Source organism: Syngnathoides biaculeatus, chromosome 22 (genome assembly GCF_019802595.1).
Source record: "Syngnathoides biaculeatus isolate LvHL_M chromosome 22, ASM1980259v1, whole genome shotgun sequence".
Lineage (NCBI taxonomy): Eukaryota > Metazoa > Chordata > Actinopteri > Syngnathiformes > Syngnathidae > Syngnathoides > Syngnathoides biaculeatus.
Genome location: NC_084661.1, coordinates 18147909 through 18165109, shown reverse-complemented (window position 1 = coordinate 18165109; position 17201 = coordinate 18147909). Strand labels below are relative to the sequence as shown.

Here is a 17201-nt window from a genome sequence, read left to right as displayed (position 1 = left end):
TTTCTGTTGAGAGCACTCAAGTTGAACTGTCGCCCCCGCGTGGTTGGCGTGATTACTTCATCTTAGTACGGACGGAATGTACAACAATGACGACATGGAATCGAAGAGAATAGAACGGATTTGTGATATCAGATCGTTTTGTTTATTCCTTTTTCTCACCGTATGATGAGAATATTCATTCTTATCCTCACGAGGATCTCGCTATCTCCGGACTGACCGGACATTAGTGATGTGAACCAACGTAATTTATCTGAATGTAACCCAGAAATATTCCACTCTCAGGGGGTTTATTTTATTTGTGTAGATACACTTGTTGATGAAAATAATTTCACAAAATCTGAAGACGACTTCCGACTTCCTTTTAAGACGAAACCGGATGTCAGCGACGTGAACCATCCGAATTCACCAGGACGTAACCCGGAAAAGAAACGATCCGGCAGGAGGTCGCCACAGTTTTTCGGCTCTGGCACGTGTTTCGTTGAAAGCAAGAAAACAGGTTCGTATATACGTTTCTATTGCATCAAACGAAGCCTGGATATTATAAAAACACCGTTGCGGATATAACGTTGTTAATGTTTTAGTAATGCACGTGTTATGTGTTCGTGATAGCCACGTGCAAGCTAAAATGCCATAAAGTTTCCACAAACCCAATTTGTTGCCACTACGAATTTTGGAAGACGACATAGTTGAGCCTTTACTGCGTTCATTTGATGCTTGAACACTCATTGCATACCACGAGACATCTCCATGTACATACAATGCACACGTTTTGTCGATGATTAAAAACTCAACATGACATAGTTCCTTCCCCTGTTCACAATATACTCGGGAAAAGGATGGAATGGACATTGTCATATGTTGCTAAAACAAAAAGTACACGAGAATTCAGATTACCTGCAGATATCTTGTACATTTGCAGAACAAATGATAGGATTGACAGAAGCCACAGTTCAAGCCTCCGTCACAACGCAAGAAAGAAGCGTCTTGTCAGGGGAACGTCATTGAATTATTTTGTTGACAAATCAATCAACGCTTTTTGAGGGAGGGTTTGCGTGAAAGCAGAGACAGAACTGTGTCCAAAAAGCTGATTGTGCTGCTATTTTTTTTATTTTTTTTTTTTTAGCCTGAAGGGCCGCCATGACGTCGTTGGCCTACCAGCTGAAGCAGCTGGCGTTGCCCCAAAATGACCCCAGCCTCCTGTCACGCACAGAGGTGGCCTCACTTCTCTTCGAGCCCAAAGAAGCGGCTACCCTCGACAGAAGCACCTTCTACGCCCTCGGTGAGTCCGTTTCCTCCACCTCCTCGGCTCGTCTTGGCCATTCCTCCGCAACCCTTCGGCTTTTGCCTCTCCGCAGGCTGCACGGGCCTGGAGGAGCTGCTGGGCATCGAACCCGCGTTCCGGGAGTTCCAGGACTCTCTGTTCAGCCGGGCGTCGCTCACGTTGGAGCGGAGCGTCCAGTCCAGAGATATTAACAAGAAGCTGGATGCCGACATCTCTGTGTTCCTCACTCGCGTCTCCCCGTACTTCCTACTCAAGCCGGCGCTCAAGTGCATCGAGTGGCTGGTGCACCGGTACGCTGCCGCTCAAACGCGCAAATTCGTCGGAACGCTTTCCGCCGGACCTGCGTACGAACGGGTTAGATGGGGGGTGAAAATGAAGAGAATTGGATACTTTTAAGCAATGTAGTGGAGGTTCGCTGTAATTTTGCATTCCTTTTGCACGGTGAAAAATCGCCCCAGAGCAAATGTAGTTTCGCGAACTGCAGTTCCACTGGAACCTGTCGTGAAGGGTTCCTTCTGGTTTCCGTGCGCAGCTTCCACATTCATCTGTACAACGTCGACAGCCTGCTGGCTTGCACGCTGCCTTATCACCACACCAACACGTTCGTCCGAGTGCTGCAGCTGCTCAAGATCGGGGACGGCGCAAACCGCTGGAATTGGCTGCAGCCTTTGCAGGTGAGACGCGACGATTTAGACCGCGGAAAAGGTGGCATTTCTACTCGTTGTTCACTTTGTCCGTCCGTGCAGAAACCCGGCGTGCCTTTAGCCAAAGGGACTCTGGTCACTCACTGCTACTCGGACCTGAGCTTCATGGACTTCATCTGCAAAATGGTCTCAACGTCCATTCAGGTAGCCCCGCGTCACACGTGCGGGATGGAAAATTGCAAATAATTGGACATTTTCACTGGGAATTAACTGGAAATTTAAAAAAAAAAAAAAAATCATTGTTTTGTCATTCTTTTTTTTCGGTAGCATGCTATGATATTGTACAGTCAAAAAAAAAAAAGAAACATTTTCTGGTGAGGACGACTTGGCCACCGGGGGCAGTGTAATACAGTCACGCAGACTCCAACAAATAAGAGTTAAATACGCTCAAGTATTGTAATTTATTGACAAGTACAGACTGATGACTGTTGTGCAATTCAACAGTACACAGAATAACTTTGCGGTAATCCTCTGAGTTTTTTCCATGCAATTTTACTGATAGTTGGTCATTTCTTTTGTTCTCGGTTTCCTCCTCGTTGGTTTGCAAGTTTTGACCAAAACGTTTTTTTGTTGCTTCACTGCTTGTGAGTCAAGTACGAGTGTATTGTTTGAAATATTGTCATCGAATTGTAATTATGTAGGTGTGAGGATTATTTTGAAATTGAAATTCTGCAGGAAGGGCCAACCTTTGAGTTGATTCCATTTGTGTTTTATTGCCATCATTTTGATGAATTCCCACGGAAAGTTTCCAACTTTGAACATTCCAAGACTTTTTTTTTTTTTTTTGTAAACACTCCTGCACGACCCATTTTTATTTAAAAAAAAAAAAAAAAGAGGATTCTAAAGGTTATTTGGTGTATTACTTCTCGCAGGCTTTTTCCGGATATTCCCAAAGTTTCTCCCAGCTCCGAGTGGTCTTCTCCTTCTACGCCTCCACTGTCGTGTGCGCTCTGGACGCCGTCGACAAAGTGTCAGACGCCATCGTTGCCAAACTGCTCCCATATGTGCAAAAGGTGCGCTTTACAGTTTTACGAGGATTACTACATCCTTCATCAATTATTAGTATTCTGACCTCGTGAGGTTGTGCCATTGTTTAATACAAGTAACCTACAGATAGTTTGAAGTGACGCTCATCTTGAGAGAGAGCTGGAGCTAATATTTTGATGCCGCTGAATAATGTACAAAAAAAGTGTTATAAAGCGGTATAGGGTTCCACCTCCAACCATTTAAAAAAAAAAAAAAAAAAAAAAAGGCGTCAACTCCCAAAAGGGAAGATTCTCATCTTTTGTAGAAGCGGCATTTTGAAGCTGGGCTGTCGTCCCATTTTTTCCCTCCCGTCCCCCTCTCAGGGTCTGAAGTCGACCGTGGCCGACTACAAGGCGTCCACCTACATGATCGTGTGCCAGATGGCGGCGAAGGCGCCCCTGGAGGCCGACCTGGTCGGCACGTTGGCCGCGCACGTGGGCAAGTCTGTGCTCAAGGGGCCCGTGTTGGCCCGGGAGGGGCTGGGCTGCCTGGTCGTGCTGCTGCAGAGCCAGAAGGAGGGCGCGGCCGGGTCCAGGTAGGGCGGCCGGCGCCTCGGCGCTGCCGGGGAGTACTTTTACTCGCTACACATATCTGTATGTTCTACTCCTTACTTTGTCAAAATGAGCACATTTTTTTTTTTTTTTTTTTTTTTTTTTAAATGACTGAACAATGTTTATTAAAAAAAAAAAAAAGCGATCGTCGATAAGATTTTTTTTTTTTTTTCTTACACAAACGTATGATTTAGGGTGTCCCAAAAATGTACACGCACTTTATATAATTATAAATTTGATGTTTTATTATAATTTTTAACATGTAGAAGAATTTACAAATGTCATTATTTAAAGTGTGTATACATTTTTATTTGGACACCTTGTATTTTCCAGCCATCCTAAAATAAAAAAAAAAAAAAGTAAAAAAAATCACACTTAACACCATTGCACTAGAGTACTGCAGTTTTTTTTTTTGTTTTTTTTTTTCTTCCTGTTTTATTGTATTTGCTGCACGCACGACTTTGCACCTGAGCTCAGTGCCGACCCGCCTCTGTCATTTTGTGTGTGTGTGTGTGTGTGTTCAGATTCTGCAGCCACGTGTGTTCCATGCCCGAGCTGGCATCCACGCTGCAGCTCATGGCCGCCGCCCACGACGTGAGCGCTCTACTGCGCTACCTGCTACCTCACCTGGTCCACGCCGTCTTCGCCGGACCGGGTGAGAACCGAACCGTGGCCAAACGTGTCACGTAAGGTTTTGGCTCGTCTGAAGATTCCCGTGTGTTTTGGACAGATGAGAGCCACGTCCTGGAGTCGCTCCTGCAGTGCGTCCCCCTGACCAAAGGCCTGGATGGACTCGTGGCTCGGTAAAGGTCTTTTTAACCTTTTGAGAAGTCGCGTAAACTTACAACTTGACGCCAAGCAATAGCGTTTTGTGCAGTTGGCAGCTTTGTTGTTGTGAAGTTTACACATTCCTGTTTGGGTAGTTGGTTCTGTAGCTGCCAGAAAAGTGAATTTTCTGATTGACTTCTCCGTCCGCTGCTGCAGTTTGCTGCTGGACGACTACCTGAGTCAGGCGGAGGTCTCCGAGGACCAGATCTCCGCCCTCAACCGGCGTCTGCAGCCATTGGTGCGACTGTTTGAGTCCAAGTGAGTGTGGCTGCTGCCTGCCGAGTCCGCTGACTCGACATTTATCACTGCTACGTTTCCTCACACGTCCCAAAAACAAGTGAAGTTAGGAGAAGACTTTGAAAATTGTCGAGGAAATTCTTTCAATGAATGCGCATCGATTCCAGGACATGAATAAATTGCTCAGTATGCATTTGGAATGAAGATGAAAATGCAGGCCAACGACGCTGAAGTTTGTGCTCGGTCCGCCTCAGGTACTGCGGCGCTCTGGACGGCGTCCTCTCAAGTCACGTGACAGACCTCAGAAACTCTGAACAGAAGCGACTTTTCCACCACTTCCTCTCTCTGTCCGCGAGCAGCGGAAAATTCCAGGTGCGATGACTAATGGGACGAAACGGACTAAACGAAACGTGTGACCAAAACGTCGACTCGATGTTGTCATAATCAGATTCTGGGCGACTCGGACACCTCGCTGCTTCTCAGCTTGAAGCACCCGCAGCCGTCGCTACGGGTCTCGGCCCTGGAGCACCTGAGGGGCGTCGTGGGATCGGGGCAGGTGCGACCGCAGACCTCGCCGGTGCGCCGCGTGTTCTGCTGCTGCCGGTTCAGTTCTGACTTCTGTTGCGCCTCCTTAGCTTCAGAGTTTGAATCGGGGCTTTCTGAAAAACGCTGTCGTCGAGCGCCTGAAGGATGACGTGCTGGAGGTCGTCAGCGCGGCACTTCAAACCTTGGAGGTCAGTGAAATTCCAGGAAGCTTCTTTATTATTATTATAATAATAACTGCAGTTCCTGACTCTTTGTTTTGTTTTGCTTTGCCTCTCCCTGTGCAGCGTGTCCCCGAATGCTCCTCTTCCCGGTGCTTGGGGAACTCTGATTTAGACAAAAAGGAAGAAACTAGGAGTGTAAAATCAATTCACCGTCTTTCCCGGACGACCGCGCATACCGGATAATAAGCTGCGGCCGTTGTATTTCGCGCCGTCGTCCCCCCCCCCCCCCCCCCGTCTTATCTGTCACTCGCATCTTTAGTTACCGCACAAGTTGTGCTGTTCTCCTCACGCAAAATCCATCGGTGACGGTCGATTCTTTCACGCTGGTCCGCGTGTTTTAAAAACAAAAAAAAACCTTCGCATGCGGCCAATTTTTGGTTGTTGTTTTGCAGATGCTGTTTGATGTTTTGGACTTTGAGGACGCGGTGTCCGATTTACTGTCTCTGCTGGACCGAGTCGACGAGCCCGAGGCAGACAGCTGGTCAGAACTGCCCCCATTACCCTTTATTTGTGTCAACTTTGACTTTTGTGTTCTATTAAAGACAAACCGAACAGCCTCATCCATGCTTTGTGTTTTCCTCCACCAGGCTTCCGGTTTTATGCGAAACGGTGCGTTTACTGACCCATTCCCGGCTGGGGAAGGGGAGCGCCCAGCAGGTGGAGAAGACCAGCTGGGGTCTGCTGCCCTTCTTGGTGATCACCACCGCTCGTCCGGACTCCGCCCAGCTCCGACTCGCGCACTGCGTGGCCCGCTGCTCCGCCATCGCCCGGCATCCGCTCACCCTGAACTGGGCGGAAGGTAGCGGCCGGGACGTCCCCGAGCCTTCCTGAGCTCCGCCTTGGGCCTGAAAGTCTTTTCTCCTGTGCACACAGAACTGAACGAAGTGATGAAGCGGAGCTCTAAAGTCAATGTGGTCGGTTTGGCCAACCTGTGTCTGGTCACCACGTTGACGAAAAACTTGGCCAACATGGAGCACTTGGCCAAACGTGATGCTGTAAGTTGCCGGAAAGTCGGAACTGGTTTGATACATTTCACACCGATTTTGGAATCCAAGCGATCTTTGCTCTCGTCAGCTGGAGAAGTTGGGCGCGTTGGCGGAGCAGCAGCGCGGCCGTGGCGTCAGAGGCGCCGCCTTCTTCACGCTGATGACGCAGACGCTTCTGCTGGCCCTGGAGCAGCTGGGCGAGACCGAGCACCTGCTCACCGCCCGGCGGGTCTTCGCCGTTCTGGAGGCGCCGCTGCTGGAAGTCGTCAAGGGCAAAGGCGCTGAGGTGAGTCCAGACGAGCGCCGAAATTAAGATTGGAGTCTTCGTTCTGACTTCCTCTCCTTGTGCGTGTAACAGAAAGTCCCGCCTCCTGCCGTCCCCGCCACCTTCAGCAAGGCGCTGACCTCGTACCTGATCAGCCGTGAGCAACATCCAAGCGAGCAGGGGGAGCGAGAGTACGGCTTGGTGATGATTTGGCTCCTCCGAGACTTCATCACCTCCCTCCGGTGTCACGACGCCGCCTTCAAAGGTGGGCCGCTTCCTGCCGCCGCAAACCCGACACGAGTTGAGCGAGCGCCTCTCTCGTCGGCAGCCGCCGTGTGGTGGAACCCGGAGAAGCTGGATGCCAACGCTTGCTGCTACCTGGGGCTCCTCTCCCGCCTCTTCGCCATCGGCGTCGGCGGCGCCGGCGAGGGGCCGACGGCCGGCTGCTTTCAGGAGCTCACGAAGCTGCTCGTCGAGGTTTGAGCTGCTTTCTGTACATTTTTGTATCAATGAGTTGTTAAAATCGATTGCCCAAAACGTCAAAAAGACCAGCCGCTCTTCTACATTTGCTTTTCATTTTCGAATGCCCCCCTAAATTCAGGTTCATCTGAGCGACGCGAGGACGCTCTTCAGGTTCCTGTGCGTGTTGTGGGGCTACGGCGGCAACCACGGGGACCAGCTGGGCATCAACGTGGACGCCGTCCTGCACGTTCAGGCTCTCTACGTTGGCGGCGCTTTGCTGAACGGACAGCCCGTCGCGACGCTGGCGGAGCTCGCTGGAGCCGACTCGCCCGGTAAATCAATAAATGTCCAATTCGAATGCCTCTTGCCTCAAAATATGTTGACCTTTTACAAATGCGTGCATTTTTTTTATTTTTGGCGTGTGGATGTGTGTCGCTCTGTTGAAGACTCTAAATTGCCCGTAGGTATCAATGTAAGCGCGCATTGTTATTTGCTGCTTTTTGCTGCAATTGGCTGGCGACTATTTCAGGGTGTACCCTGCGTCTCGCTTGAAGATTGCTGCGATAGGCTCCGGCACACCCGTGACCCGGGTGAGGAGAAGCGGTACAGAAAATGAATGAATGGACGGACGGACGGACGGACGGACGGATGGATGGCTGTGTGCGGGGGGGTCGAGGTGGTCATTTCCTCATCTACCCATGTGTGCGTTTATTTCCAGTGGTTCCGTCCTTGCTGTGCTGTCTCAGCTCTCCCGTGACGGAGATCCGACGGGCGGCGCTCGACGCCCTGCAGAGCCTGTCGCGCGCCGGGCTCGCTCCCTTCCAGCCAATCATAGAGAAGCTTTTGAAGACCTCGGAGGAGATTGTCGCCGACCCGTTGTACTTGAGCACGGTAAGGAAGGAAGCGGCCTTCGGGCTACGTAGCAATATCATACGCATAATCATACACAGAAACTCCCCAGTTTGGACGAATTGTGTTGCAGAAGGCTGTTGGTAACTCTAATTGTCACGACGTTTTCCTCAGTGCTCGTTCTCACTTGCTTTTGCGATAATCTCGTGTAACGTGGATGTCGACCTACCCGCAGGCGCTTAGCGGTGCACACGAAGCGTGCAAGTCCGCAAAGAAGACGTCGCCGCTGCAGGCGTCAATGCATCAGCTGCTGCTGAGCGTCCAGGCGCCCTGCTGCCCATCTTATACCGCCGCCGCCCTGCTGAAGGCGCTGAGTCACGTCAACGGGCCGGTGAGTCCAGCGGAACCAACCGTGAACATTCCTTAAGGCGGACTGGGGTCCGCGGACCCTCTTTCCGTGAGTCCTGACTTTGGGGTCTGCAGAATGGCACCAATATTTATTTATTTATTTTGTATGTGCATACCGACAAGCCTATAAAACCGTTGATTTTCTCTGCGTTAGCGTTCGCCCAATAAAAAAACTCTCTCCATCGTCACATAAGTCTAATTCTTTCATGAATAAATAAATATCTAATCCTACCTTTTATACAAAAAGTAAATTAGAGGAATAGTTGTATTTTTTTTTTTTCCATCGAAAAAAGTGTTTTTTGTGGGGAGGATATTTTGCTTTTTCCTCAGAGAGGAAGACAGTATGATGAAAACAATATTGCGTTTTTTTTTTTTTTTTTTTCATTTCATTTTCATTTTAAACTGACTTGTATGAAAAATACAGCCGAATTGCCATGTGTGTGATGTATACATTGACACACATGACCTTTGCTATCCTCACTGCTTTGCAATATTTCTTTATTTTCCCAACATTGCAGTTATTTTCCTCAGAAATCGAAACGTGTCATTTCCGGCATTGGATCGATTGCATCTGGCCTCACGATGTCAGTGTTGAGTCAGAGCCCTGAGAATGAAATGACCGGGACGCATAAGAATATTCACAAACATCACAATCTGCTTATTGATTTTTTTTTTTTTTTTTTTTTTTTTTAAAACCCCAAGATGGCAGATTTGAATTCTTCTGGTATTTCTGAGTATTGTCATTAGCAGTATGAAGAGTTCATTGCCCGTACGAGGTCTGAGAAGTGGTCTCGTTGGGCTCTCCTCAGGCCGTCCTGTCCGCGCTGCTTCCCGTGCTGGATCGGCTGCTCCACGACGACCCCGACACGTCCACGCTGCTTCCGGACGAGGCCCGGTTGCTGCAGCTGGTCCTGGGCAAGTACGACGAGGCGTCGGCGCCTCTGCTGGCTGCCGACGGCAACTGTCTGGACCTGCTGCTCAGAGCCATGCGGACCCCCACCGCGCCGTTCCCGGGTGTCCCCAGCGTCCAGATCATGGCTCTGGAACAGGTCAGAACTTTTTTTTTTTTTTTCTCTAGTCCGGCTCAGGAGCGGTTAGAACGTAGGACAGAAGAGCTTAGCGAACTCGTCCCGCAGATCACAAAGTCGTTCTTCGCTGCCGTGGAAGATGAGAAGGTCCAACAGAAGCTGCTGACGGTCATGTTCGACCTGCAGGAGGACAGCAAGAGTCCGGCAGTTGCCAACGCTGTCGGCACCGCCTTTAAAGCGGTGGGCGCTCGCCGTCTTCACAATTTGTAATGAGCATACGGGATGAAATGATGATGGCGCTCCTCTTGTGCTTGTGCGGGCAGATCGCTGTGGACGGTCAGCTGGTGGCCAACGAGCTGGCGCCACCTGAAAAAGCCAAGACGGCCGTGACGGTGCAGCAAACCCGGAGGAGCAAAAGAATCAACAGGTGATGTCCTACCCGAATCCAGGAGAAGACCTGAATGCGCGGAGCCTTTGTTTGTTTGTGGTCGCGAACTTAATGTATATCTAGAAATATTAAGTATAGTCGCAGGATCTTCAAGTGTGTGCCTGTAGGCCTTGAAACTGGGAAGAGCAATTTTTAATTTGAACCATTCCAGGAGAATCGTAACGTTAGTCCCGGCTGCAATTTTGAGGACTTCCCGTGCTGAGCTCACGACTGCTGCTGTCACGTCCTCCTCAGGAAACCGGAAGAGAGCGGCGACGTTTCTCCAGAGGGGGGCGCCGTTTCTTGGTCCAGAGTCTCTCTGATTCTGGAGCTGCTGCAGCACAAGAAGAAGTTGAAGCGAGCCCAGGCCTTGGTGCCAGTTCTGTTCTCGCTGCTGGCCAGGTACCGGCGGGTGACGCGAACGGGAACCGAGTCGGCGACGGCGCCTGACGCTCCTCTCGTTGCTCGTCTCCTCACAGGAGCCTGGAGGCCACCTCCGTGGAGCAGACCAACGTGGACTACACCAAGCAGCTTCTGCTCAGCTGCCTGCTCAACATCTGTAACAAAGTGGCACCGGACGGACAGCCAATCGAAGCAGGTGAGTGCGATCTTTTGCAGCTTGAGTCGAATTTCGCCTTTTTTCATTTCCACTATCCCTGCGTCTGTCTTATGTCGCTCTCGGATCCGACATAAACGCCGTATTTGTCTTTCCAGACGTCCTGGATGAAGACAAGTTCAGCGTGGAGCTGGTCGTCCAGTGCGTCCGAACGTCGGACGTGCCGCAGATTCACCACCACGCTCTGCTGCTGCTGGGCGCCGTCGCCACCATCTTTCCCGTCAGTAGTTTTGGACTTCTCGTAGAGACGCGCTCGCATCTGGTACGTGCGGACAAACTGACCTGCGCGTTGTCTTGTGCGGTCAGGAGAAAGTTCTGCACAACATCATGCCCATCTTCACCTTCATGGGCACCAACATCATGCGTCTGGACGACGCCTACAGCTTCAGAGTCATCGACAAGACGGTGCAGATGGTCATCCCGGCTGTCATCAAGGCAAGCGCGTGACGGGATTTCGCACGTCGGACATTTTCCCCAACTCTCGAGGTCTCCGCCCCCGCAGGCCCACGGCCCATCGGACGGCGGCGTGGACGCGACGGTGACGAGGATCGCGCACGTGTTCGCCGACGCGCTGCCGCACGTGCCCGAACACCGGCGGCTGCCGATCGTCGCTCGGCTGGTCGCCACGCTGGGCCCGAGCCGCTTCCTCTGGGTCCTGATGCTCCTCCTGTTCAAGCTCCACACTACGAAGACGTCCGGCTCAGAAAGCGAGAAGGCAAGAAACTTTGGGGGAGGCTCGGCCACGGGAGCATCTCTAGTGAGACGTCTGTCCCGGCTAACGAGATGACCTTTTGTCACCGTCGACCGCTTAGGAAGCGGCTCGGGAGCGAGACGTGGACTTCTGGATCTCGGTCTGTTGCCGGTTCAAGGTGACCGAGCAGCTCACGTCTCTCATCAACATCTTCAGCTTCCTCATTCAGCTGCCCGACGACAAAGAGGACGGTGAGAACGTCGTCGTCGTCGTAGCTCACAACAAATGCACTCGTACACACGTAGTCTTGCTTTCAGCGATTTTAATTTTTAATGCTGTGATTTGATGCAGCTTCTAAGTCGGAAGTAAAACTCTTTTCGTGTCTTCTGTACTTAAGAAACTGGATCCAGTAACAAATATGTGCTTCTTATTGCCCCTTTGTAATTACTTACACGGGGGTTGGGGGGACATTTTAAACCCAAAAATGTTTTTGCAGTGAATTCCCCTTCACCACCACCACCCCACAAATAAGATGAGAGGATAAACATTAGAAACAATTGTGTACAATGTAGTTGAAATCCACAGGTCCACCATACATACTTTTTGTTTTTTGTCCCATTTTCCTCTTTGTTGTTGTTGGGTTTTTTTTTTTTTTTTTGTTTTTTGTCCCATTTTCCTCTTTGTTGTTGTTGGGTTTTTTTTTTTTTTGTTTTTTTTTTTTTTGCTCTATAGCTGATATTGTCACGTCTTCGGCAGATGCGGCCAAGCCGGCCGTCACTCGGCGTGGAGCCGTCAAAAAGAAGGAAAAGGAGGAGAAAGTGGAGGAGCTGATCTTCAGCGTGGAGGCCCACAGCGGCAAAGAGCTGAGACACTTCAAGTTCCTCTGCGTCGCCTTCATGGCTCAGCTGCTGGGCTCGGCCGACTTCATCGGCAAGGTCAGCCCGCTGTGGACCCGCGTCCACTTTGACCTTTTAGCGGGTCCTCGAGCGTCTTCCGTCTGTCCTTCAGGTGGCGGACACTCAGGACGTCGGCCAGTCTCTGCAGCGGCTGCAGCAGCGGTGAGTTTATTTCTCGACCAAAAAAAAAACGTAAAACTGGTTGGTCAAAAGCGACGCTTGGTCCAGGCTGCTGGAGAAGAATCTGCATTACATCCAGTGCGTCGCTCACTGCGTGGAGGAGAACGCTGACAAGCCCATTGCAAAGTTCTGGAGAGTCCTGCTGAATAAAACGTACGACGTTTTGGATAAGGTGAGGGCTTGCTTTGACCCGACACAACAAGATGTCAACTTTAGAACGCCCTACACAAAACCGCCGTTTTTGTTTTTTAAGCGCTGTCCGATTGAAGTTGTCTGTTCCCTTTTATCCTGGCCAAGGTGAACGCTTTGTTGCCCACGGACTCGTTCATCAAGGTGATGCGGGGGCTGATGCAAAATAGGCTCCCGTCGGTGAGGAGGAAAGCCTTGGAGCTGCTCAACAACAAGCTGCAGCAAAAGACGCAGTGGGCGGAGCAACAGGTGTGCCCTTGGCGCGCTTTCGGGATGTCACGGGGGGAGGGGGGGGGGCAGTTCTGCCGCTCGTGCGTTTTCTTTTTGGGGGAATAAGCACACACTCCCAAAAAAAAAAAAAGGTAGCGCCGCTCCCCACACACCTGTAAACAAAGAGAAAGAAAATATGAGTAAGTAAGCTGTGTAGGCACACATTAATTATATAGAGCAGAATAAATCAAATGCTGACTGACTATAATTTGAAATCCATTCAAGCGTTTCAGATGGATTTCCACAAGCAGACATTTGAATGACGAGTTGATCTTTTCTAACTGAATGAATGGCATCATGTAAATATCGCATAATCAGCTTCCAAATGTCTGTATGAAGAGCTTCAACCCTGAATGGAACCAAAAACGCAGTTTTCGATTTTGCTCCTTCACTGTGGCCAATAACGAGGGCTGACGGGACCGTTTTGGATGCCGCACCATCACCTGCGTTACATTCCTCGAAGACGAAAACTTAAGAGTGTTTAAAAAAAAAAACATTTCAAATTTTGAGTTGTCAACGGTATGTGGTGACTGATGAGTGAAATAATTTTGCTCATGTATGTCATCCGTCGACCCTCGCCAAATAAAAGCAATTTCAGACGCGTGGGCTTGTTGTCGATGACGTCAAATGTCTTCCCGCCGCAGGTCAGCTTCCTCCTGGGGCTGACGGTGGACCTCCTCGCCGTGGTGGGCACGCCACAGGGGAAGGCGGCACACGCTCAGGAAGCGGCGGTAACCAGGCAGACGGCGCTCTACAGCCTCAAGCTGCTGTGCCGCCTCTTCGGCGAGGCCCACCGCGAGGCCTTCGTCCCCGTCATGTCGCGCGCCGTGGAGATCGTCGAGTCGCCGCACGAGGAGAAGAACGTGACGGCCAGCGCTCTGCTGTGCATCGCCGAGTTGGTCGGCGCCCTCAAAGCGCTCGCCGTACCTCAGCTGCCCAGGTCAGCGGCGGGAACTCGTGTTGCTAAATGTCGTTCGATCGCTGAGCAGCCATTATCGGAAACAATCGGTGGTCCCCAACCAACAATCACAGATTTGGATGACGCTGGGTTTTAACTGTGGTTGGTTGACAATTATCAGGTCAATCCCGAAAGTGGCATTTTGCAGACGGACAACTATTCTCTCGTCTTTCTGTGAGGACGTTTCCAAAAGACGCGTGCCCCTCCCCGCAGGTTGATGCCGGCCGTGCTGCACGTGCTGGGCGACAGGAAAGAGCCGGCGACCAACGACGTTTACTCACTGAGCGCCGTCACCGCCCTGCAGCGCGTCGCCGTGGCGCTGCCGCACTTCATCAGCCCCTACCTGCTCGACACCACCTCGCAGGCTCGTTGCAATCCGTCCGTTCTCGAGTGTTCGTGAGCCAAAAGCAAACAAAGATGTGCCCGTGTCATTTCCTTTGCGGCTCCCGTTACATCCGAGTTTTTAAAAAAAAAAAAAAAAAATCCCTCGCAGGTGTGCCGGCTGACCCGTCAACTGGAGGATTGCGCGTCTCCCTCCTCGTCCGCAGCCAATCAGCTGTCCGCGCGTCTGGCCTCCCTCAGGAGCTCCCTGGCGACCAAGCTCCCCCCCAGGGTCCTGCTGCCCGTCCTGACCAAGTGCTACGACGTCATGGTTGCGGACAAGAAGGTGAGCGAGGACGTGTTACACGTGCAACGCCCACGCCGACCCCGGCCTGGATGTCGGCCTCTCGTGCGGCCGTATTGGATGTGGCAGCCTGCCCCAAAAGAACGGACCAAACTTCAGCGAGCCACAACCTGGACCCCAAAATTCGAAATTTGACCGGCGCGCGTTTGCCCTCAGGACCAGCTGGGGGCGCTGATGGACATCCTCAAGGAACACGTGGGCCGCATGGAGCAGGGCCAGCTGAGCAGTCACCAATCGACGCTGAGCGCCTTCTTCCTGGCCGCCCTGGACTTCAGAGCTCAGTTCTGCCAGGTGCCGGCGCCCCTTTTTGGCATTTGGTCTGCGGCGGCTTGTGACATTTTTTTCGCCGGCTGCAGGGCGACCTGGCGAGGACGGCGCAGATCGAGGGCGGCGCCATCGACTGTCTGCTGGTCATGGTGATGAAACTGTCCGAAGTCACGTTCAGGCCGCTCTTCTTCAAGGTGACGGCTTCTTTTGTGCTATCGGTTGGGCCAGCGCAAGAGCGGCGAATGGGGATGTCCCGGCCCGTCCTGGATCAACTTAACAAGGCGCCTTCGTTTGCATTGAGGTTTTCCATTTCCTTTTGCTTTTCTTATCGCCTCAGCTGTTCGACTGGAGTAAGTCCGGCAACAAAGAGCGTGTGCTGACGTTCTTCCGACTCTCCGACTGCATCGCCGAGCGCCTCAAAGGTCTTTTCGTCCTGTTCGCGGGAAACCTCATCAAGCCCATCGCGGACCTCCTAGAGCAGACCAACGTCTCCAAGACGGGTGAAGTTCGCTTACTTGTTTTTTTATTGTTTTCTTCATTGAAGAGAAGAACGAAAAGGAATGTACAGTGGGACACGGACATGCATATAATATTAAGTGCAAACATTTCAGAAGGCGTTCACTGAACGCGGTGGTCCCGTTCACGAACCAGTTTTTGAAAAGGTGGGGCGATCCCCGCCAGCATGTTTTTCCGCCACCGACGTCAAAATCCTTTGTTTGGGTTCCCCAGCCGAGCCGTTTTTCGATTCCGATCACGCCGCTGAGAAAAGCGACCTGCTGCTCGGCTACGTCCTGGACTGCCTCCGCAAGATCTTCTTGTACGACACGCAGCGCTTCCTCAGCAAGGAGCGAGCCGACACCCTCCTGGGACCGCTCGTCGACCAGGTGGGAACAGAATCCGACCCCGACGCCATCGGACGCATTTGGTGGTTCTGTCCCAGAATCCGTGTTGATGTCGTCGTCGTCGTCGTGGTGGTGGTGGTTATAATTCAGCAATTATTGTTCAGTGTTGGAAATCATTTCCACCAGATTTCAGTTGTCCCACTTTAGGGAGGCAACAAACGTGACCGGGACCCGTGTTTATGTTGTGTCCCAGCTGGAGAACACGCTCGGGGGGCGGGCGCGGTACCAGCGCAGGGTGACGGAGCAGCTGGTCCCGTGCGCGGGTCAGTTCGCCGTGGCGCTGGCCGACGACACGCAGTGGAAGAGCCTCAACTACCGCATCCTGCTCAAGAGCAGACACGCCGACGCCGAGGTGACGGCGGCTTCCGAGCGCCCTTGCGGGCGGCCGCGTTGCGGGGTTCGATCCCACCTTCCTCTTCCTGTGGTCAGGTGCGCTTCTCCTCGCTGCTGATGCTGACGGAGGTGGCGGCCAAACTGAAGGAGAACTACGTGGTGCTGCTCCCGGAGACCGTTCCCTTCCTGGCTGAGCTCATGGAAGGTCGGTACCATACTGAAATCGTTAGCATTTGCTAGCTTCAGCCTCGCGCAGGCCAGTATGAACGCTAGCGCTTTGCTCGAAACACAAAAAGACAATTTCGCCTTTGGCATTGCCACACATTGGGAGATGTTCTGGACTCGAGGCAAACTTGAACGGGAAAAAGTTGACTTTCAGTTCAAAGTGCACTTTCGGTTCATCCTGACACGTGCGCAGACGATTGGGGACGAGCGTATGTTGACTTGTTGTGTTTGTTTTGCAGACGAGTGCGAGGAGGTGGAGCAGCAGGTCCAGAAGGTCGTTCAGGAGATGGAGAAGATTCTGGGAGAACCGCTGCAGAGCTACTTCTAACTTTCAAGCGCGGCCCATAATTGTTTGCCGCAATGATGAAAATCTGAGGCCAAATATTTGCGTTGTGAAAATGTTTCCTCCATTTTATTTCCGCATGAGGTGTATATAATAGTACAAAATCTCTCTCTCTTATTTTTCATGGTTTTATTGTCTTCAGCAAGCTATTTGATGATGAAGTCGTTTTGATCATGTAAATTTTGTATTTTAATCATTTTGCCCACGGCCCCTTTAAGAAGCCCTCGGATGCGTTGAGCGATATGACGACGATGGCCGTTTTGTCTTTCTGGAATGGAAGCTGGAACGGTGGATGGTTGCAAAATAAATATTTACACTGACGTGAACTTTTGGGAGCACCTTTTTTCGTGTTGAAGCAATTTGCTGCTGTGTACTGAGATTTCAAATTGGGCCACAAAAAAAAAAAAAAAAAAAATGCCGGCGGCCGCATTAATGGATTGGTTTCTATTGATTTCACACGAGCAGCCGAGTCCCGTTCGGAAACGATTTTGGATATTGCAACGAGATATGTAAAAATGTTTCACGCTCATCTCGGATTTCATTTTCTCAGGGCGGAGACTGAAGATGACCTTGTTTGTGTTCCAATATGTTGGAAGTCTCAAAAGGCATTTTGGAGCAAATTCCCCCCAAAATTTTGACACAAGGAGGAAAAGGAAATATTTCGTGTCACGCGCCAAATGTGCTCAAATCTGTCTGCGAGTGTTTTCGGTGCGCAGTTGTGAATTTGGATGAAAGAGAGCGTTGACTTTTCGAACACGTGTAAGTTAATTTTCAACAAGGAGTGCACCGAAGTTGAGTATTTGCGCGCTTGATGTCAAAGAGTGTC

The 17201-nt window shown here is 51.1% G+C and overlaps 1 protein-coding gene across 2 annotated transcripts; it reads left to right on the top strand.

The window, feature by feature from the left end:
* The first annotated feature begins 64 nt into the window (after positions 1-64).
* Positions 65-16701, top strand: heatr1 (HEAT repeat containing 1). 2 transcript variants are annotated; one of them, XM_061811304.1, is made up of 45 exons: positions 65-496; positions 1124-1279; positions 1356-1572; positions 1815-1956; positions 2029-2130; positions 2859-2999; positions 3336-3547; positions 4088-4218; positions 4294-4366; positions 4548-4649; positions 4883-5000; positions 5077-5184; positions 5264-5362; positions 5788-5876; positions 5983-6194; positions 6269-6371; positions 6499-6667; positions 6740-6911; positions 6975-7123; positions 7248-7440; positions 7827-7999; positions 8193-8348; positions 9175-9414; positions 9502-9633; positions 9717-9820; positions 10076-10222; positions 10300-10418; positions 10535-10656; positions 10743-10871; positions 10939-11151; positions 11249-11378; positions 11884-12062; positions 12136-12185; positions 12252-12375; positions 12501-12641; positions 13307-13602; positions 13834-13984; positions 14114-14287; positions 14462-14596; positions 14662-14766; positions 14910-15072; positions 15302-15456; positions 15668-15826; positions 15904-16012; positions 16272-16701. In XM_061811304.1, the coding sequence occupies exons 2-45, from the start codon at positions 1138-1140 to the stop codon at positions 16358-16360; spliced, it is 6369 nt and encodes a 2122-aa protein (XP_061667288.1). In that variant the 5' UTR covers positions 65-496; positions 1124-1137; the 3' UTR covers positions 16361-16701. The 2 variants fall into 2 exon arrangements, with proteins under 2 accessions (XP_061667288.1, XP_061667287.1); XM_061811303.1 differs by having other exon boundaries at positions 6269-6390; positions 6470-6667.
* Positions 16702-17201: the final 500 nt, after the last annotated feature.

What these genes read in the sequence shown, in the direction of transcription:
- heatr1 (XM_061811303.1), top strand. Translation starts at nt 1,138, where the DNA reads ATGACGTCGTTGGCCTACCAGCTGAAGCAGCTGGCGTTGCCCCAAAAT. An exon ending in GAGGGCGCGGCCGGGTCCAG is followed by an intron (nt 3,548 to 4,087) that starts GTAGGGCGGCCG and finishes GTGTGTGTTCAG; the next exon opens with ATTCTGCAGCCACGTGTGTT. An exon ending in CCGTCGCCACCATCTTTCCC is followed by an intron (nt 10,657 to 10,742) that starts GTCAGTAGTTTT and finishes TTGTGCGGTCAG; the next exon opens with GAGAAAGTTCTGCACAACAT.